This window comes from Poecilia latipinna, unplaced genomic scaffold (genome assembly GCF_001443285.1).
Source record: "Poecilia latipinna isolate Pla-1442-1.1 unplaced genomic scaffold, P_latipinna-1.0 Scaffold3089, whole genome shotgun sequence".
NCBI lineage: Eukaryota > Metazoa > Chordata > Actinopteri > Cyprinodontiformes > Poeciliidae > Poecilia > Poecilia latipinna.
Window position 1 is genome coordinate 232 of NW_015115705.1, and position 22,918 is coordinate 23,149.

At 40.0% G+C, this 22,918-nt stretch overlaps 1 protein-coding gene across 1 annotated transcript in view; it reads left to right on the plus strand.

The window, feature by feature from the left end:
- Window positions 1-342: 342 nt before the first annotated feature.
- LOC106940098 (NMDA receptor synaptonuclear signaling and neuronal migration factor-like) overlaps window positions 343-22,918 on the plus strand; it is a gene marked incomplete at its 5' end in the record, with an annotated part of 40,365 nt that continues 17,789 nt past the window's right edge. The window contains 12 exons of the mRNA XM_015022740.1: window positions 343-1,113; window positions 2,308-2,380; window positions 3,712-3,717; window positions 7,055-7,123; window positions 10,942-10,994; window positions 13,176-13,265; window positions 15,663-15,790; window positions 16,880-16,963; window positions 17,778-17,811; window positions 18,041-18,111; window positions 19,118-19,197; window positions 20,006-20,108. Coding sequence (XP_014878226.1) covers window positions 343-1,113; window positions 2,308-2,380; window positions 3,712-3,717; window positions 7,055-7,123; window positions 10,942-10,994; window positions 13,176-13,265; window positions 15,663-15,790; window positions 16,880-16,963; window positions 17,778-17,811; window positions 18,041-18,111; window positions 19,118-19,197; window positions 20,006-20,108 — 1,562 coding nt within the window. The remainder of the gene's footprint in view (window positions 1,114-2,307; window positions 2,381-3,711; window positions 3,718-7,054; window positions 7,124-10,941; window positions 10,995-13,175; window positions 13,266-15,662; window positions 15,791-16,879; window positions 16,964-17,777; window positions 17,812-18,040; window positions 18,112-19,117; window positions 19,198-20,005; window positions 20,109-22,918) is intronic.

A 22,918-nucleotide genomic window follows, 5' to 3' on the forward strand; every position in this document is an offset into this window, starting at 1 on the left:
AGGACGTGTGAAATGACTAATGCTCCTTGAGCTTTCAGTGTTTCTTAAACTTCTTGTGTTTTCTGTTCTTGATGTTGCTGTTGCTGTGTGTATGGCATTTACCTCCCTGTCCACTTTTTAACCATCACTTTAAAAAACTGATTATTAGACCCATCGAATAAATAGGCAGGGAGGATCTTCAAACCTCACAGGAGCTTAGCCCTTCTTTGTTTTCAAAGAGGAACAAACAGTCTCATTTTACATCTAAATTCACCTTTTTTGATCGTTACCTTGTCTTAACGGTGAGTTTCTCTTACTGTGTGTAAAAGTTTCTCCTTCTGCTTTGCTTCTCCTCGTCCCCAGATCATCTTCTGTCTGAATCTTTCCCCGGTCCGGACTGTGACTCTCCGGACGTTGGCCGTTTGCATAACAACAATCTGCCGCCGCGCAGCAACACTTTGCCTATAACTAAACCCAGTCAATCCCACCAGCCCCATCCAAGGACAAATCTGCAGTCGCCCCCTCAGGTCGACACCCTCAAAGCTCAAGGACCCTCGGGCCCCTCAAAACGTAGACTCTTTGTTGAGCGAAGCCTCTCCTCAGAGGACCCACCAAGTGCCAGAGGCTCCGAGGGGAGCGCTGCTCTGAAGCCACCCAGGGTGTACACAATAACCAGAGAAGGTGGGATGACTCTTGGGGACTCCGGAAGCGAGGAGACTGTAGAGTTGGAGGTACTGAAGGGCCCCAGGGAGCACCCAGGCTCCCAACCCTCCAACCCCGCCATCTATAGCCTGTCCTGCACCAGCCAGCCAGCAGCTACAGCTGCCCGAGGCAGCCACCACCGCAGTAACCACCATCGCGCTAGCCATCACCATGCCAACCAGCAACAGGTGGGGCCCTCATCATCCTCAGAACCTCTGCAGAGCTCAAGGAGTGCCAGCAACATTGGTGACTGGGGGATGAGGAGAGGCGGCTCCAGGGAGGACTACAGTCCAGACTGCGTGGCCTGCATCCGAGCGCCGTGCCAAAGCCAGAGGTCACTGGACCTGGACACCTCGCCACGGGATGGAGGGAAGCCCCGCAAGAAGCTGGAGAGGGTGTACAGCGAGGACAGGACGTCCACTGACGACAGGGGTAGAGAAACATTGTTAAATGATTGAGTAGAAACGAAGTGGGCAAAGACAGACTGTTTTCGTTCCATTTAGTTCTGAACAATTTGTGCTAAATTTTTACAAGTTTTGCCCAAGAAGTTAAGTTATTCTCAAATATTAATGACTTTAATGATTTAAACCAACTTCAGTTTGTAAATCATCCTCAAAGTCAGGAAGCCAACAATAACAGCTTTACCGTCTGAAGGTTCAGGAATTTTCCAGATTTTGATTTAAATCCAGGTAAAAAGTACGACAAAGTTCGATTCAGTGATGAAACAACTCTGTGGCAGGACTCTTTTTACTTCCTTCCTTCTTTCATCCCTTTTTCCCCTGCTTTCTCTGTGTCTTTCTTTCTTCCAAGCAGTTGAAATTCCCCCCCCCAAAAAAGATTTTTGATCAAAACATTCTGTAAATATGCCTGAAGTAGAAGTAGTGCTTTATCCACTCCAGCCTCAGAGTTACACACAAATTCTTAAAGTGATAAATCCATGCATGCATAAACACACATACATACGTAAACATACACACATACTGTGTGCACAGTATATGCACAGATACACATGCATATGTATACCTGCAGCAGTTTATGCAAGAATTTAGTATTGTTAATATGTAAAGTGCTGTATAAATGAGACAGCTACAACAGCAAAAGCAATTTGAAGGAGTTTGAAAAATGAAGCAGTGCTAAACTACTAAAGCTGCTGCATGCGCTGTCATCTGAGCTTCCGTCACGTCAGCTGGAAATAACAAGAACCACCTGAAAAAAAATGGGTTGGCATTGTATTAACACACAACAAATTGATGGTGAATCGTCCCAAAGCAAGTGCTTATCCAGAGGTGCTCCCACCTACTGATGATTCATTCAACAATGCATCTGATTAGCAGGATGAGAGCGCTGCCTACCCGCCTCTGGATGCAGGATCCATAGGTTCAGTTTTAACACGCTGCTTCAACAAAGTCCTGGTGTTGTGTGTGTGTGTGTGTGTGTGTGTGTGTGTGTGTGTGTGTGTGTGTGTTACCGTGATGTCTGGTGTTCTTCTTGTGCTTTCTCACTATTCTATAGGGGCATACATGAAAGTTTCACTTTTCACTGCCATCCTCAGCTGATTGTAAGCCTTGTGTTAAATATACCCTCCTCTCTGACTCATCCCCTTCCTTTTGTTCTCCGTCTCCACAGAGAACGGCTCTAATAGCTGGTTCCCCAAGGAGAACATGTTCAGCTTCCAGACAGCCACCACCACCATGCAGGCGTGAGTACAGCCAGGAGTCCGCCTCAACCCGCACTCCGTGCCGGGGCCGGGCGACGGGAACGTGAAGTTTTAGCACAACGTTTTATGGCACTTTTGTGATATCGATAAAAGTGATGATAGAAGTATTTCTTACTTCTTCTTTTAGGTAACGGTGCAGCTGTGACTGCATGGCACAGCAGTCACAGCCTCACAAGCACAAATAATACTCTTGAAAAAACACCAATCAAAAAAATCAAATGGATAAATCACAATCTTATTAAAATGATCAGAATAAATGATGAATGATACAATAAATGCCCACCCTTACTGCTGTGCCTTACTGTCATTTTTGCACATTTTTGTTAGAACTGTCATACATTTTGTAGCAATTTTGAGCTTTGAATTGTTTATTTGAACCATGTTTCTGTTTTAGTTAAGGTGGATTTTTAAAACTGTGAACTGGGTGAACAGATTTGTGGTTTTTGGGGGAACTCTACACCGAGTCCAAATTCTGAATCACACTGAAATATATAAACATCGACTGAATGAAAAGTGGGACTGTAGGTCCTTTAATGTCTAATGTAGGACCAACTTTTCCGAATCCATTCTTAACAACAGCTTATTCCAAGATCATAAGTTTATATATATAAAAATGTAGATGGATATGTTATAACTCTGCCAAAAATGACAGAAAACTTTCATGTTTTTGTTGTTTTAGAAAAAAAACTTGACAAAATAAAAAAGCAATATTCAAAATTACATTCTATGCTATACATTTACTGACAAATAAAGACACTCACTTGTTCACATATGCCTTGTAGTTGGTGGATAATCATCGCCTCTCATTCTGATCTAATAATTACCACTTACAAACAGCTCCCCCCCCACCCCCCCTCTCCCTCTCACACGCCCTCATTTTCTCTGTCCGTATGTCAGTGTCTCTCTGTCCTTTTTCTGTCTGCCTCCATCTGCTTGTCTCCTTATTTGGGTCAGACTGATGTATGGTTCTGACATGGCCTCTGATTGAAATGGCTCGGCCCTGTCTCTCATCTCCACATGATGGGTGTGTCGCCGTTTTATTGACCACATCGTCATCGATCAAAGTATTAGTCTTAACGGCCTGCCCCCTAATGTGAGCTGACAGTAACAAAGTTTTTGCTGTTCCTAACTTCTTTCAGTCTTCACTGGCAATCGGTTATTTGTAGTACGGTGAGAACTGAAACGTATATCAGTCCTTGAAATGTGTGTGGAATATTTTAGTTGACCCTGTTGCTGACTTCTCCTATATTTTTTTTTCTTCATCTCTTTTTTCTTCCCCCTCTGTCTGGCGGCCTTCCAAACCTCGACTCTAGCATATCGTGAGTAACCCTTCCAAACGCCTCCACTGTTTTCTCTTGCTCCTCTGCCTTTTTCCTCCTATGTGCTGCAGGTTAATGTCCTGAACCTTTTTCCTCCTTTGGTTTTGTGCTATGCTGTCTGCTCTGTTCCTCAACCCCCACAACCGTTAGCGTCTGCAGGACTGAGCCCGTGATGTCATAGATTCAGTAATGGGGATCGGCTGCAGTGCAGGGAAGGTGCAGTGCAGTGGGAGTGATGGGAGAAGCCCTGAGCATTCAGCTGCACCCAGCAGAGCCTGAGTGTGGCCAGGCATGAGTCAGAATGCGGACATGTCTGACAGCAAGTGCCACTAAGCTTACAGATCATAAACTAGTTCAGCTAACCCCATTAGTCTATCCAGCCATCATGAAAAAAATCAACTTGATAATCAAACCTCTTCATCTGTTTTCGCTGAATCTGAACAGGCGATGTTTTCCTGGGTTCAACATTTTTAAACAAAAAAGAAAGAGTTGGAGCGATGCTGAAAATGGTTGGAAAAAAAATTACACTCATTTATTTGACTTTACATTGTTGTAAACACAACAATGCACCTGCATTCATTTCACTGTTTACTCTAAAAGCTCCCAGAACAGATCAGTGATTCTGAGCAGCACCAGCTCACAACTGGATGAAGGTTGGAGAAAAAACATGACTGTGGTGTGAGCAGATTTCTACCTAACAGAGTTTAGCTTCTGGAAATGACTAATTTAAAAACAACGACTAACAGTTTTACCTGTGAGTTACTGATCACAGACCCATTCATTAAATGAGAATATTATTTAATGAATCAGTTATTTCAGTAACTCCAACACCAAGTGAAGCATTTAATATTGATTCAATACAGACTGATGTTTTCAAAAATTTACTTTTGTTATTTATAATTATTTTCTACTTAAAATAGAAACATGATATTTAAGCAAAAGCATTTTTAATACGGTAATATATGTTGGAGGCTAGTGTCTGCAGTGATTGTAATAAAAAAAGGTTTAACTTGGTTAGCAATTCAGTAGAGCTGCATCTAGCAGTATTCAACTATTCCATCAATTATTCTGACGATTAATCTATTTATTGGCTAAAAATAATTGACACATTCTGCTGATTTTTCATTAAACCACTTTTTAATACAATATTAGAAATACATGAAAAGATATGAATAAACAGTTTATTTTTTAGTTAAAAAAACATTTTATTTCCCTAAAATGCAACAGCATTCCTTTAGACTAGAGAACCCGGTAACACTTTATTTGAACGGAGGTGAATAAGACTGACATAACACCTGTCATTATTATCATTATGTCATTCATAACACATGAATAAGCCTTCATGAATATTTATGACTGTTGTCATAAAGCGTCATTCGGTAAATTATGACACTTTTAATACAAAGTTGACATTATTCAAAATGTCTTTGTTATGACAACTTGACATTAACCAAGAAATCATTAATATCATTGATATAAATTTGTTATAAAAGTATTACTGATTGCACTTTAAAAATTAGGTATCTTTAAGTTATTAAAGGTAAAGTTTAAACAGTAATGATTTCCTGGTTAATGTCAAGTTGTCATAACAAAGACATTTTGAATAATGTCAACTTTGTATTAAAAGTGTCATAATTTACCGAATGATGGAAAGGATGTGACTGCAGCTAAAAAAACTAACAAACAAAAACTTCTAACATCAACATGTGAAAAGCTCAGACTGAACATCTATACAGTATAGGGCTCATGTGTTGACTATTTTTTGGATTAACTGATTAATAATTTGATAGTAAAAAGTGTTGAAAAACAGGCTAAAGCTAACCAGAGGCGTTCATAATTACAGACAACGAAGGTTGTTTTTATGTTAAATGGCAAATGTATATATTTTGTAACTTCAGCTTCATTACTTCTCTAACTGTGTTGTTCTTTCACCAAATGAACTTTTTTGAGTCTTTATAATCCATTTAATGATTAATTGATTACCAAATTATTTGACGATTGTTTCAGTAATTGACTAATAAGATTAATCATTTCAGCTCTACACTTCACACAGTAGACTTTAACTCTGTTTTTTAATTATCATTTTTTATCTGTATATGATAACACACTGTTTATGGCTAACACATTCCTTCTTGTCTATTATTATTTCATCCTGATATAATATGACTTATCACTGCCAAACATGTAGCCTACCGTCTTCTAGGTTTAAGTTAAAAACGTTTCAGAAAACTCAGCAGACAGTTTTACTGCAGAGTCTAGCTACAAAAAAATGTATCATTATCCAGCCTTTAGGATGGAGGATCTCCAGCCAAATGTTTAATCAGTCTGCATTAGAACGTTGTACATTCTGAGTGTCTGGTTTGGCAGGTGGAGGAGGGAACAGGGAATGAGTTCATGTGTGAAAGAAAAGTGATGTAACAGCGATGAACAGGCGGAGCTATGGAGGATTACAGATAATAGGTGGCACACAGAGCTAAGCGACTTTATTTTTCCTCTCACTGCTCATCAGCTGTCTGTCTGTCTGTCAGTCAGTCAGTCTGAACCAGGCCCATAGGACAAGGCTGATGATTTCCTGACACAGGCTGTCACAGCCCATTCCCCCGATGGCTGCCGTGTTGTCAGAGCCGTTATTGTCCCTCTGCCCTCCGTCTCTCCCACGTCGTCCAACGCTTGAAATAATATGAAATAATGCTCATTAAATTTGAGCTCACAAAAAAGATGATTTCTTACAAAGGAATATTTGATAACTCAACACCAGCAGTGGGTAATTATTACCAGACATGAAGTGTTTCATACAGAGTGAGTGAATCTGAACAGCGAGTAGGGAGGATGTGCTGTTTCCTTAGTTTCTCCTTTACTGTCTCTTCTTGTAGATTCCCGTGGTGCATTGTGGTCCATGCGTGTCTGTGGTTAATGTATGGTCTGTACAAGAGAGTATCCATGGTGATAAAACATTGCTCTTTTGCTCAACCCTTGTGAAAAGTTAACCAAACCTTTACTGACTCCAAACCTCTCCGACTAAACACATTTTCTGCTTTTCCATCCCACCTCGGTAGCTCTTCATGCCCGAACCCAACTGGACTCAAAGGGTCACGTTTTTACATTTCTGTGACTGTACTTCAGCCAGATCGATCAAAAATATGCTCCAGCTTTAGAACCAAAAATGTATCATAGGCATATCGGTTAAAGTTTCTCTGCGGTAAAGCAGATACTTTCTATAAACACTCTAACCCCTTGGGTCAGTTTGGGTTCAGACAGAAATTCTTGAGGGTAACTAAAAAAAAAATATTACTTAGATTCCCCAACGAACCGTCTTAACCCTTTGACGTCCTGGCAGGGCTTTTCGTGGCATTGCTGAGCGAAAGAGACGGAAAAGAGAGCAGGAGACTGCCACCATGATGGAAAGGTACTGTGTCTTGGCTGTCCTGTCCTGTCTGGTGCTGAACCGTACCTGTGAAAGTCGCCCTATGTTACAACAACTTAATACTCTGTTGAGTTAGCTTCAAGCACCGTCGACCACGGGAATAACAATTGAATGAATAAGACTGTAATAATTTCTAGGCAGTAATAGAATAGAATAGAACTCTCAATCAACCTTGTGTACATGCTGCTCAATGTTCTAATAGTGGAAAAACAACTTACCGTTACAGGAAAACCATTTCTCTGACATCGGTGACTGTGCTGACTAGCTTAAGCATTCATGGCAGGCAACCAGCTGTAGCATAGCAGAGACCAAAGGGAAGGTTGTGAGCTGCACATACACAGGAGTGATTGACAGCCTGGAAACCCTCCTTCTCTGATTAGTTGTTTCTGGCTGAGTGGTGTATTTCTGCAGTTAGTACTGAGAGCACTGGGAGAAGACAGTGGAGCTTTTCACAGATCATCTGTCTTACTACAAACTGTCACGACATGATGGCAACTTTAACAAATATGTAAAAAAACATATATGAATATCTATATAAAGGTTACATATTGCCCCTGGCCTGAGCCTGTGACTCTGTCTGCTCTATAGGATGTATTTGCCTGGGTTTGGCCTTGTGGTTCTCCATGTGATGCTCTTCCACCATGTTTCCTGACAGGTTTTGTGTTGTTTTGGGCAGTTGGTTCGTTGCCTGTTATCTTGCTGCTGTGGTGCAGCCCCTGATAAGATATCTGGTGTCAATCCCACTGTGTTGAGGAATTGTAGGTCCACCTTCAAACAGGGATGGAAGATGTGACTGAAAAACTTATCATGGTATAAATGTTTCATATCAGTCAATATCGATACTTGTCAACATTGATAATAATTGATTAGTTTTTTTGTTTTAGATCTCCAAAATATTGAGTGGCATGACCTTTGTTGTATTTTTTTTAAGCAGCTGTGAGATTTGGTGGAGAAACTCAACAGGTAGTTGCTAGGTAAACCATGAGTGTGTGAGTTAGTTGATGCCACCAACCTTGCTTAGCATCTACTTTCAAGCAGGAAAGATTGAGCCTTTCCTCTTCCTACATCTCCCAGAATGCTGTGTAGTTTCGGATAATAGTTATATAATTATATAATATATGTATAATTATACATATATTATTATGTATAATACATAATAATTCACCCCGCCTCTCGCCCGGAACGTTAGCTGGAGATAGGCACCAGCACCCCTCCCGACCCCACTGAGGGACAAGGGTGTTCAGAAAATGGATGGATGGATGGACATAATAATTCTATGTATTATACCTTCCTACAGTAACGGTCTATGTCATTTTGTGTCATAAGTGATTTGGCCAAAAATAATCCCTTTTGACAAAAAATGTCTCATATATCACCTTCCTATATCACTTTAGGAAGTGATATATCAAATGTTCTATTAAATGCATTAGCAAACAGAGTAATGCATTTTGATCACATGTCTTTGACGACAGATATTGTTATTGATTTATTGTCCAGATGTTTTATTCTCAGTTAAAGCTTTCCTTTGGTGAACATAACATCATGAATGTGTTTCAGTCTGGGTTTAAAACTCTTCACTGACAGTTTATAATGACATTCTCCTGGCTTGTGCCTGTAGCGACTCCACAATCACAATACTTTACCCAGCGAACAGAAGCCAAAGTCCGGTATCTTATTTCTGCTGTGAAGTGCTAAGAATGGGTTCAGCATGTTTTAATCGTTGTTTCTCACCAAACACTGATCTGCTACAGCAGTCTGTCAGCGCGTTGCTGCGGCTCTGTGCTCTGCGGCTGGCACTCTGAGGGAACAAATCTGCCAATATTTGGCTGGAGATTCCACATCCACCAAGGCCTGAGACACACAGCGCAGCGTTTACTTTAGTATGAGGCTCATTTGCTTTTCCCTGAGTGTGTGCTGTCACTCAGAATTCAGGGCTTTATGTGAGAAAATGTACACGTCACAGAGTTTCCATAATGTGGGAGAGGCAACAGTTGGATAAAAGAGAAAGTAGAGATGTGGCTGCAGATGTATTTGGATTGAGATTATTGTTTGGAATAATTGTTTGGCGGGTGTGATGTTAGGGATTGTTGTCGCTCAGCATGAAAATACAGTTGCAGCAGACTGATGGGTCCCCTCTCCTGTGAGTCATCTCTCTATTTTAGGACCTGCCTTCACGACCCCTGCAGTCAGCTCTGACATCTCAACTTCTCTTCTTTTTTTTTTTTTTTTTTTTTTTTTTGTTTGCAACCTAAATTAAAGCTGTGCAGTGAGGAGAGTCCTCATACAGGCTTCAAATTCCACATGTTATTGCAAAACCATGTTCATTTTAACCTGCACACATTTAGGCTACCATTTTTGCATTATTAAAGGGGTGTATAGTGTATTATCTAGACAGGCAGTGACATTTTGACCACAATCAAACAACAGCTGCTACTTTCACTTGTTATTTTCTTTTATAAATAAATGCTGTTTGTAAAAGGAATTTGGCGCCTTGAAATTTGGCATCTGACTTTTTAAGAAGCTCCTGCTCTTTCCTACACTTAGCCTTCAGCATGCTGTCACAACAATGCTCCTCCATTTTGTTTACTACTGTTCTTTGGAGTGTTGGACTGAGAAGTAGTTCCTATGATGAGCTCATTAGACTTGCAGTTCCACCCGGTGTTTGTTACTGCTGCTGCTGCTGCTGCTGCTGCTAGTCTGAAGGAGCTGAGTTAGGGAGTTATGAGGGTAGGGGGCTCTGAGGGGCAAAAGCTCCAAGGAAGGGCTTTGTGGAAAAGCTGGCGCTTTGTGGAAAAGCCAGCGCTTTGTGGAAAAGCCGGCGCTTTGTAGGAGCAAGCGTTTAGGCACCCCCGAAATGGTTGCCATGGGAGATTAAACGATTTCTCAAACACATTTGCACGAATCTAGGCAACATTCCACTTGCGTTTTTAATGAGGGAATAACATGATAACATGATGTAAGGATTATAAATGTTGATTTTACACAATACTTCCCCTTTAAGTTAGAAAACCAACACACCTGTATGGCAAAAGCTCTGGTCAACAGGGTGCAGAGGTCGGGCTCATTAAAAATAACGAGCTGTGGGGCTGGGACCTGCCACATCAAGTGTCACACACCTCATCACAGCAGCAGATGCTTCACCTGAAGACAGACCTTCTCCTTTAATAACCTGCCTTCACAGAGGAGTTTATTTGCTTCTATTTTCTAGATGTTAATGAAATAATTTCACTAAGGGAATCATAGCAGGGCAAGAAGATATACAAAACAGAACATTTATCAGTGTGTAAATAAAAAAGAAGGAAATAAATGAAGAACAACAAATATGCTTCAGATATGCAACTTATGTTGTTTCTCTATGTTGAGCTTATTTTGCTGTGAGTTCATCTATGAAGGTTCCTCAGCTGACTAAACACACTTTAACACACTAACTAGGGCAGCAGCGGCTAATGCCGCTGGACACACGTGGAGAGGACCCCCGTTCGTCCTCTCCACAAGAGGTTCATAGCATTAAACCAGAAACTGTTACAATCCCTGTTTTCTATGCACATTTTGAACTTGTATCTGACACAGTGCTGTAGTCAGAGTTCACACTTATTTACTTTGTCCATGATTTATACTGGTGTTTTAGCATGTTAATGGACAGCTGGGGAGTCAGAGAAGGTCATGTTAGAAACAAGAGTTCTGCTGGACCTCTCTGACCTCTAAGTCTTTTCATCCTCTTGTTTTTCAGAATATTCCCATTTCAGTTTCTTTCGTACATTTGTGACGTTTCTCTTTTGTTCTTTTTCTTACACTTGTAGAAATTTCCGTAAACACCTCAGGATGGTTGGCAGTCGCAGGGTGAAGGTCCAAAGTAAGTCATTGAGTCTGTTTGGAAGAACGTCTGTTGATGTCAGTTTGTTTGCGTCCGTTTTCGCTGTGATTTACACCATAACATCAGAACAGATGCTCATCACACTTAATTCATGCTTTCTGCATCGTACAGCACAGTCATGGCCTGAAGGCGTAGGCAGAGGCAAAACCGTTGTTTTGTTTTGTGGCTAAAACCTTTTTAGCTTGTTATATGGAACTCCATCCATGCTTAAACATACATCTTCACCAAACCGCTTCTGGATTGTTGAAGGAAGTTTGCTCACCACAGAGTTCTTTGACAGAATGTAGAAGCTTCTGTCTGGAAAACACAACATTTGTGTCACTGCAAAAACGTCTGGCCATGACTTTTACTTCAGCATGTTGGGACGGATCATTTTGTAATTAGGAGCTTAGTCCTTCCTAGTGATGACTGTTTGGCATCAGTCTAGACATTCAAGTGTCTTGATTGGTCTACAGTACCGGTGTCTTTCTGTGTGTGGCTCCTGTCATTAATATTGATTATGTATTCCAACTTCAAGTCCCTTTTATTTGGCAGCATGTAAGACATGTCAGAGCAGTTTAAATATAGTCTTTTTGTTGTTTTCTCTTTTACTCTGGTTTATGTGTATTTTGTAGTTTCTATGAGGTATTCATATCAAGAAAACTATGCTATTTAAAAACTAATGTTTATTTAAAAAGCTTTATTTTTGAATTTAGTGTGAAACTAACCCATTTCAGCCTCCTCAAAAAGCCTCTAACTGCAGCTTGCATGTTTGGGCAGAGTCAAACATTTGTCTGTCCCTGATTTCTTTTACAAAACTAATGGTGAATTTTTAATTTTGATTTCCTATATTAGTGTCCTGCCATTAAAAAAGTTTGTGACAAGTTTGGTGCTGACAGGGCATGGCATAGAGGTAAAACGGGTGCTAACAGAGACTATTAGTCCTCAATGCAGCCGCCCTCAGTTCAATTCCTGACCTTAAGACCTTTGCAGCATGTATTCTCCTGTCTCACTGTCTTCATCTATTTCCTGTCTGAATGCTGCAAATAAAGGCTATTTGTGCCAAAAAAAATCTTAAAAACAGAGTGCCAAGTTAAGCACCTTGAGGGAAGCCATGACTTGATGATGTATGTTATTTAGGTTGACCAAGCCTTTGCTGTATGATGCATTCATATATTTAGTAGAAAACCAACATCTGCTATCCCTTTTATCCAAGTTCAAATCATTAATAGAAGTGCTAAACAATTTTCTTCCTTTTTGGTATCTTAGTAAGCATAAAACTTTTCTAATCACTGGAAAGTTTTCCTAAGGTAGCTTGAAGTCTTGTAAAGAGTAAAAAGTTGCTTTCTATTGGACTTCTGCCAGTAGGAGGCACATTAAAATCTAAGTTGTGGGCGGAGTCAAATGTGTGAATCAGGGGCGGAGTCAAATGTTCTGGCCTGCTCATGTTTTACTTCACACCAAGCTGTCACAGACAGGGTCTACGGACCTGATCCACTACATTCGATGGATGTGGGGTACATAAATGAAAATTGAAGCAGTTTTCCTAGAAGGTTACATTTTCCTGAAGGGATTGAAAAAGGAAAATCAATGCCCTTTGAGTATTGGAGAACAGTTCAAAACCATTCTACAGTATCATTATAAAAGATCAGATACAAATTAGCAAATAGGGAAAACTCTGGTGGGAGAAAAATTCAAATAAATTCATAAATACTTTGTATGAATGTTTTGATTTTTAATGTTTTCCACACCAGCTCTTTGGCGACAAGATTATTTCACTTTGGAATCAATTAAATATTTTTTTTTATTTCATTTGAATTAAATTGAGTCTGTTAGTCTAAAACAATTTTGTAAAATAAACTATAGTAAGAATAAATTATACATTTACACAGATTTCTTAATCAGTGAACTAAGGCTCGTTTTCTGATAGTAGTTTTGTCTTCAGAATACAAAAATACGACAGTTTTATCATAAAGTGAAGAAATAAATAATACCTTGGCTATCTCCCACTGGCCTGGTGGTAATGCAACTAACTGGTGGCTGCTGGGATGAGCCCATAGTGGCAGGAGGAACTATTAAATCACTTTGATGCTCCCATTGTTTGGAATGCAGGACCAGTAAGCCTGCAGTCATCACTGATGATCATGTGTAAGTGACTCTCTTCCCCCCTAATCCTGTCAGCCTTCGTCGACCGCCGAGCCAAGAGCTTCAGCCGCTCATGGAGTGATCCCACCCCCGTCAAGCCCGAGTCTATTCATGACTCCAGAGACAGTGAGTCCATGCTCTCTCAGTCACTCCTGTTAACGAGAAGTACTTAGCTGTGCTCTCTACATGGTACACACTCTGTTATGTAGTGCTCATTTACACAGGATGCAGTATGGCTGCACAAAATCATTTGTACCCCTTGAACTTTTTCAATTCTATCCAATTCAGTTGAGTTTATTTATATAGTGTCAATTCACAACAAAAGTGGTCTCAAGGTACTTTACAAAAAATAATTCCAGTTCCATCGTATTGATTAAATTGCTCTCTCCTGTCTTCATATGATAGACAGGAGCAATATGCCTCTTGCTTGTGTTGTGTTGGCACTGAGGATGCTACCAATACTATACAGAGACTTCAATCGATAGAACTGAGAGTTTCTCAACTCTCTGTAGGTGAATATCAAAATCAACACAAGTTCTGAAAGTGAACCGACTCTACCAATGTCTCATAACAACAAGCAACTTCTGAGCACCTCAGCAAGCAGCTTGCCCTCTGGAACTGTTTCAGAACAAAGCCAAACAATAAATCTCTGACAACATGGCTACCTGGACGATAGAGGGTGGCTAACTCTGAGCCGAGAGGTCCCCTCAAATACACCTGCTACTCTGAAGAAACAACATCAAACTGTTGGAACTGACATCATTCCACCTTTCTTCACTTCGGTACCAAGGATTCATCAGCCAGCTGGAGCCATAACACATCCCATCACGTCTCCAACTGGAAACCCATTAAACTCCACTGGAGATTCACTGAAAAACAGGTTTGCTGTTCCTTAGCAGAAACTTACAAACATCAACAAGATGTATGAGACAAGATCAGCACTTCTGCCTCCAGAGTGACTTAAGAATCAAAATTTATGCCAAGTTCTTATTGTAGGTGATGAGGCAGTGAATGGAATATATGTTTTTTTGCAGTGCAAAGGTTGTCTGCATTCCAAATGACACAGTGACTGATGGGACAGAGAACATACACCCATCAGTATAGTGAGAATCTACTCACGTTGAAGACAGAGATCTGGGCAGAGAAATCAGAAATTCTGAAAAATGACTTTCAGTATCTTATTAATATAAATGAAAAACTGAAAACTGTGTCTATCAGTGGACCGATACTGAAAGCTGGACATGGAGATGAGAACTGCAGCAGGCTGCTCATGATTAACAAATGGCTTATTAAAGAATGCTCTGCCAGCTCAGTGACCTTCATTTACTGAGCTGGAAGGTCTGGAAGAGTGATTTCTGAACAGAGCAACTCTGCAGGTGGACAGAGTCGCACTTAATCAAGTTGGGAAACGACTTTTCACTGCTAATCTTTTCAATGCTGTTAACACAAGGCCTCTAACACAGGACAATGAAAACAACCAGAGCAGTGTCCTAGAACAAGCATAAAACCAGCAGGCAAAACGCATCCTCAAACAAAACAAACAAACTGATATGGCTGGACAGGAAGTTGGTGTAGATCCCTCTCCTTCAGACTGCTCATTGGAGCCTGGCTCTCCGACTGGACACAGTGCCCCCCCCACTCCATCAGCACTGGGAGTCTTTATCAGGATTGTCTGTGAAAAGATGGATCTGCTTCACCTCCGACCTGAGATATTATTGTCATCTGAAGAAATGCACCACTCCTGATCAAAAACAACCAATCAGAACCAAGAGGAGGGGCTTAGGCTTAACCCAGCCAGTCAACCTTATGCTCAACGTGCAAATGGCTGGAAAAACCTTACCAGTGCAGGAAAACCATTAATCTGCCATTATCAGTGGCAGAGCTAATTAGCTATCTCACAGTAGAGAGCCAGGGATCAGGAGGAGGTGCTAAGACCTTCCTCCTGGCTCTGATTGGTTGAAAATATTCTCAAAACAACAATATCATCATTTATTGCAATAATAGCAGGACAAATTAATGTTCAGCAAAATTGCGACAGGCTTATGCAACACCAGTAAATAAATAAATGTGATAAAACTTAAGAGTTCAAGGGGCATCAATGATTTTGCAGGGCGCTGTATCCAGCAAACTGACCAACATGCACACAGGTCAGCATGAGTTCCCACAGAGCTGCAGACGCAGCGTAAACAGAGGAACTGACCAACATGCAGCGTCCTGTAGCTCTGTCTGTCAGCGCAGTCCGCCGCCCTCATCCACACAGACATCTCCGCCCTGCAGCCTGCCGACCGTCTGCCTGCTGCTTGGTGTCACGTCTGTTTGCGTGTGGCCGGGTGCGGAAGGAGACGGCAGCCGTGTTGCTTTGTGTTGTCTGGCATTTGATTTTAACTCCTCCATTCCTTCCCCACTGTGCTGGAAAAATCAAGTAACAGGTGCAACACTATTAAAGGGTTTTCCCTTATCTCTCTCTCTCTCTCTCTCTGTGTTGTTCTTTGAACTCGCCTTTTCTTCCCGTGTGCGAGTCAGGTGGTGAGCTTCAGACCTCCTCAGGGACTCTAGATGAAGGGCTTGATGAGGATGCTGACTGGGAGGAGGAGAGGGATCTGGAGAGGGCGGCCTGCGAAGGAGACGATTTCATCCCACCAAAAATCATGGTCAATAACCTTCCAGGTTTTCTCAAATATTCATCATGTTTTCCATTCAAAGTCCTAAATCAGGAAGGTTTTGGGTTAGCAAACAGAGTAATTCAAAAAAAGTTACTCTTAAATTTGCTTTGACCCAAAATAGTATTTAGATTTATGGAATGAACATAAAGTATTTGCCCCAGTTAAAAATCCCATGAGTTTTTGCATTTCGTCATGCCCAAATGTCTAAGATCATCAAATCACAAAGTTGATTTGTGTTTATAAAATACTCTAATAACATATTAACATGATAAAACAGAGATGACAGAAAAACAATGTGAAAAACAATTTGTGTGCATTTTTTCCTATATTAGGTGTAAAAAAAATGAGTGACTGGATCCATGAATTCTGCTCTCTACCCATCATTCCTCAGGGAGAAGACCCCACAACGAGTCCTTGATCTTAAGTTCACATGACCTTTAAAAAAGCCAAAGTGATTGTTGTGGAGCGGTCTAGTCAAAGTTCTGTCTCAAAATCTATCAATATCGATATCGATAGAAAATACTTTTCTACAATTTCCCACATGGTGGAAAAACCAGCTGTGTTTATGAGGCAACTTATTTTCACATATGGCCAGGTTTCCTGCTTTCGTATTTATCCTGGTTTTAATTGTCTGATTTTAAAATACATCTAATAATATGAGACTGTTAAGTATGGCAACAAAATGAAAACAGACTAAATATGTAAGGGGTAAAAGATCTTTTCAGGGCTCTGTTCACATCAGGCACTAAACACATTTGAATAACTTCAAATAATTTCCATCAGTTACATATCCACATACAGTTATTATACAGGCATATATGATTTTTATGTATCCATATTCACAGAATTGGCTCATATCAGCAAGTAGGGAGATATATTTATAGTATTTTCTGAAGTATTTTGAATGCTGCAACATACATGACTTGAATTTTAACAAATCACATGCATAGCGAAATCATGGATTTACTTTCTGTTATCCAATTCTTTGAAATATAGATAGTTTGTTTTTTTCCCCTCTCAGCTTTGTGTCTGTATGCGATGCTACAGTTAATTGAAGTGTTTTGCATGAATCCACAGCTCATATCCTCCAAGGTACCGAAGGCTGAGTACGTTCCCAACATCATCCGCAGGGACGACCCCTCCATCATCCCTATCCTATATGTGAGTTTCAACTGTTGATGACAAATATGATATATTTAAAAAATAATCACATAATTGGTGTGAGAACTCTACATCATTGGAAAACAGTGAGTTATTTAAAAATGATCAGTTTACAGTTACTTGATTGTGCTATAAAACGGCACTAAATGCCTGAAAAATACATAGTGAGCCTTAAAAAGTGTTTTGAAAATCTTGAGATGAGGAAAGATTCAAAATAATTTTTATAAAAGTACACTTTAAAGTTGTATATGCTAAAACGAGATGTTAAAGAGTTTTAAATTTTAACGGCATATCTTAATAGTAGTATTAAAGAGTGATGAACACAGCAGGAAAGAAATGTTGAACTTGGTTTTTGTTTAACAGAGAGATTGTCTAAAATCAGTACTGCAGGATCAAAGCGTTACAAAAACCAGAGTCTGAAAATCTCAGATAAATCTGAAAATGAGATTAAAATCAAAGGACTGCATTTCAATGAGACAATTGCAAGCAAAAAACAACAGGAACTCAGCCAATTGTAGAAATTCCTTGTGCTTAAACTTATTATTTATTGAGGAAAAACTGGTCTATCCACTTTTCTTATAGTAATTCATTTTCAGCTGTTTTTTTTTTTTTTGTTTTTTGTTGCCCTTTTTGTAAGTAATTCAAACTTCAAATAATTAATTAAACCTCACTTTTTTCTGTTCTTCAAAAGCATGCCTGGTTGTATTTGTGATCTTTTTTTTTCATTGAACCAACATTTTTAAGTTTACGAGTTGCTTAATTTTCCTTCCTTGCTGAACTCGATAGTAATACGGTGTGAATGTTCTATTTATAGGACCATGAGCACGCCACCTTCGATGACATTCTCGGTAAGCGCTAATCTTTCCCTCTTTGAATAATAATAGTGGTGAGGTGAAAATGGCTCATGTTGTGAAGGTGGGGCTGGAATAAGTTTCAGCTGGCTGGAGTGCAGAGATGACTCATTGTTTTCTTGTGTCTCGTGTTTGTGTGAGTCTCTTGAGGCATGGCCAATTTCTGTTTCTCACCATGAACACTGAGTGGGAAAAGTGACACCTCTCTTTCTCCTTCCCTCCCCAGAAGAGATAGAGAAGAAGCTGACAGCCTACAGGAAGGGCTGCCGGATCTGGAACATGCTTATTTTCTGCCAGGTGAGCGACAGATTGGAGGTATATGCTTCCATAATAAAATTACATCATGTTATACTTTATGGGAAGCCAACCCAGCATGCAGTGTAACCAATACCACATATGTAATTATATTTTCAATTTCAAATCTACATTAAAATATTTAAGCTACGTTTAATTTGTAGGTCAAAATCTACAAAGAAACTTATTTTAGGTACAGTTGCATTTTGATAAGAACAAAAAGTATAGACCAAACATAAACTGTAGAATAGAGAAAAAATAAAATATGTGTATTGCTATGATTATTAAATAAGAACTAAAGTGTTTAGATACTTCACTAATTAAAATGTTTACTTTATCTATCAATCAATCAACCAATCAATCGATCAAGTTTATTTTTACAGCATCTTTAAACAAGGCTTAACATTATAAAAACAAAAAAAATAAAAGTAATAAAAACATCAATGCACATTATATATGTTTAGTTTTGACTTAAATGAATTCAGTTTTTCAGCTGTTTTGCAGTTTTCTGGAAGTTTGTTACCTTCAGTTTAATTAGTGAAGCTAACTTCTTCTAAGTTATCACATCTATGATATGACAATGTCATTCTCCACTACCTTTTAATTTTATACATGTTGCTGCTTGGTGGAGTCATCAGGAAACATGGACTAACGCTGATGACTCTGAGCTACCACCTCACTGTCCTGTGATCACCCCCAGCCAATCAGTGCATTGCATTAAAATGTGCTGCTCGACTAGGACAGAACAGAAGTTTTAGTCATTGGAAGAAGCCTGGTGGTTCTTAGGATTTAAACTCTTGTAATGCCCCACTTTCTGACCTCCATAAGAAAAATCTGTCCAGCCTTCAACTGTTACAAAACTCTGCTGCTCTGCTGCAAATATGTAAAAAAAAAAAAAAAACCTTGTTAATATTTATTCTTCTGCTGATGTCAAACAACAGTAGTAGGTTACATCCAGAACTCTGACGCCAGATGTTTTCATTTGGTAAGTGGCGTGTTTCCTCCTCAGGGGGGTCCAGGACATCTCTACCTGCTGAAGAATAAAGTGGCCACCTTTGCCAAAGTGGAGAAGGAGGAAGACATGGTGCAGTAAGTCATCTTCCCAGCTTCTGATATCACTTACAGGATTAAAACATTCATGGAAGAAAAATATACTGTCAACGTGAACACATTAGCTTAATTTAAAAAGTTTAGCACGTTAATATTGTTACATAATGCAGATCAATCGCATTACATTTTTTGACCTAAACTGATTTTGTTTTTGGTCGCTGGCGTTCAGACTGGTGAGCTGAGTGGAAAATTTCACTTTAAAAAACACAGCAATGGACTTCTGGATAAAACCAATTAAGTACTTATTGTAATGATGAATTATCTTTCCACCAAAACACAGCCAGTTTATTATTAATATTTCTAAATTACGTTTGGAACAAAATAACATCTTTTTTAACCATCCTGAATGTAAAAACCTGGAGAGCTGAGATGTTTGGTTTGAGACTATGAAGGATTTTCTTTAACATTTTTAGGATTATTATTTTACATTTAGGGATTATTCATAGTGCTATATGATTAATCTGAATACATTTATTGATTGACAATCCTACTTAGAATCTTAACATTGTGATGCAGAGAAGAAAATAAAAGTTTGTGTTCACTCAAAGTTAAATATTGTTTCCTCAGAAAAGGGCGAAGTGTCTTATTGTTAGTCATCAGTCACACAGCTGAAGCTCTGGCTTCAGTTTTAGTTTGGTCTATCACACACAACCCCAGAAAAATAAATCTGCAAGAAATTTTGCAAGAAACTGGAAATATTAAAACTGAAGAAGTAAAACCAAGTGTGACGTTTTGCTGGTTTTCATAACGGCCTGCTCCCGTTGTCTTGTCCTGGTCGTGTGATCAGGTTCTGGCGGCGCCTCAGCAGGCTGATGAGCAAACTGAACCCGGAGCCCAACCTGATCCACATCATGGGTTGTTATGTGCTGGGAAGCGCTAATGGAGAGAAGGTGAGTCCGAAGCCAGACGTCCACATCTTGTTCTGCTTCCTCTAAACGTCCACAGAGTGAGACGCTTTCTGCTGCTGTGTAGAGGTCAATCACTGACAGCCTGCAGCTCATGTTGTCCTCGCAAAACAATTTTTTCTACTTGCATGGCAAAAGATTGAAAGTGTTGTTTTTATTATTTTTTTGTTGTTGTTTTTTTTAATAAAATAAAATAAAACAGACAAGTATATAGATTCCAGCATTAACAGCAGCTTGTAGTCCTGCTGTCAGGGTGGAGGGTAGGAGGGTTTGCACACTGTGGGTTCTGAGTGAAGAACAAGTTAACCGGCACCCACAACGCTTCTTAAAGGAGAGGGAGCATCAGCTGCTCCACAGCCGCTATATTAAGCTGCATGCACACGCTCATGCTAGCTCTCGCTTTAATTACATGTTCACACATTTACTTTCACACTCGCGCTCCTTCCGCAACTCTTCCTCCCCCACAGAGACTGACACACTAACCATACAGAGACACTCATAATAACATGCGTCTGAAATATGCCCACCCACCAAAAGTGGTCGTATTTAGACATGCTGCCCCGTCCAGACATGTTACACTGCTGACACTACAGGCTCAAACACATGTTGCTCTTCTGCCACCACCTAGAGTTGTTAATCAGGAGCGATGATGAATAGATGAAGAGTGAAGGCCTCTGGGTGAATAACTGCATGTCTGTGTATGTCTTAGAAATGTTGTGATTGAGCATCTGAGGATGGAGGAAGAAGGAATCAGAAAGTAGAGCTCTGAGCTACTTAACTCATTTCTCAAGCCAGGTTGCTTATTGTTGAAGTAGTCGGCCATTTTACAGAAGAGTTATGAATTCAACACGATGGCATCCAACATGTTTTATGAATTGTGTGATGCTGTGAGAGCTCTGCTGGAGCCAGCTGCACATTATCTGAGAAAAAAACAAAACAAAACAAACCATCGTCCTCCTACCTCTTCCTGTCATCTTCTTCGTCTTTTTCGCCAGCAGTAACATCCGGTTGTTAATCGTGTGAAAAAAGTGTTTCCATTGCAGCAACTCGAAATACATCTATTTCAGCAAAAATCCATCTTAGACTAATTTCATTAACATGAAAGTCCTCTCCACCTTTTTGCTTAATATTGACAGTCATTTTTTTCTTTAAAAACTTCATGATTTGTGGTTTTTTAAGTTTTAAGTTTCATCCCATTCCTATACTTTTTTTTTTTTTTTTTTCCTGGAACTTGCTGTTCATTCTTCTATGCTGGTTTATTCATTTTTCTTTTTGCTTTAGGATTTCATTCTCCTTGTTCAGTGCTATTGTTTTCATTTGGTTGGTAACTTCTCTCATAGGTCAGCTCTCTCTCAGCCTGTCAGTCTGCTCCCCTTCACAGCTGTTATCTATCTCCTTCACTCTCATTCATCTGTCTCCACTTCCCCCTCATTAGTCCTTCTGGTTGCTCTATCAGCTCCACCTCTCCCTCAGTATATAAGTTAACCTGTTCCTATTCTTCTTCATTGGCTCCTCCCATTATTAATTCCATCTTCATGCCTATTTATTTCCCCATTGTTCATTGATCTTCCTGTTCTCGATCTTCACTTCATGTCCTGTTGTCCCTGTGATCAACGTTGTGAGTGTCCTTTTGTCTGTTCCTGTTAAAGAAGTCTCTTCTCTTTTCTTCTCTGCTTGGATCCACTAAAGTTAGATCCTGCACTTTAATCAAAGTCCTTTGTGTGTTCAACTTGTTCAGACTGTCTGCAAAGAATGTAGGGCAGCCGCTCACCGCTCTTGCAGTCAGTGTGACATTTAGCATTTCCTCCGCTGTGGTTTGGAACAAGTTGCGCAAGCAGGGCCACGGACAGGGAAGGGCTTATTCGCTGCATTTAACAATTTGTCCCCCCGCTGCTGCCTGTGTGTGTTCCTGGAGCCTCAGCTGGAGTGTTGCTAAGAATAGACGGACTGGCTGGGCTACCTGCAGAAGGTACCGCATTATGTGTCGGTTCTACTCCAGTGTCAGGCTAAAGGATTCAGACTTAGATGTTGTGATGAAATAAAAATCACACACACGCTCGGCGCTTCCGTTGCAAAGACAAGACGAGGAATTTTTAGAGAGCAACATGATGACATCTGATAAACACCGGCTCGGAAGGTCAAGAATGCACCTTACCATAATGATTGCAATCAATTCAAGCATGGACGAACCTCTGAAACCTCTGAAAGTGGCCCATAATATCAGATATTATCAAGAAATTCTTTGAATAAAGCTGGAGTCAGTCTTGTTCTGGGATTTCCTGCTGCTCCTCTCTGACCTCTCCCTCCCCAGACCATTGTTACTGGAACATCCCCCTCCTCCCAACACGTCTTGACATTTAGGTGCCAGTCTATGTCTGACCCCTGTCAACGTCTCTCATGTCTCACACCTGCCCATTTATCAGCAGAGGTTGACATCTGTGGAGATAATCGATGCCAGCTGTTGTAGCTGTCAGGGTTCATTTATTAGATTTTTATGTGTTAGAGGTGTAGTGAATCTTAGAGGAAACAAACTTTCTGAACAAATGACACAATCATGTAGAAACCTTGAATAATTAAATCACTCCGTAAGAACAACACAAAATTTAGCATTCAGCCTACCTGAATAAAAGTAACACATTAAGTTTATTAAAAAAAAAAAACAGCATTCATACCTACATTTATTAACTTGTATTTTTGTTTCATTGCACCAAAAACATGCCAAGAAAATCAAGATTCAAAAGGGGGAAAGGCAAAAAAAAAAAAAAAAAAAAAAAAAAAAATTTTCACCCCAGCAG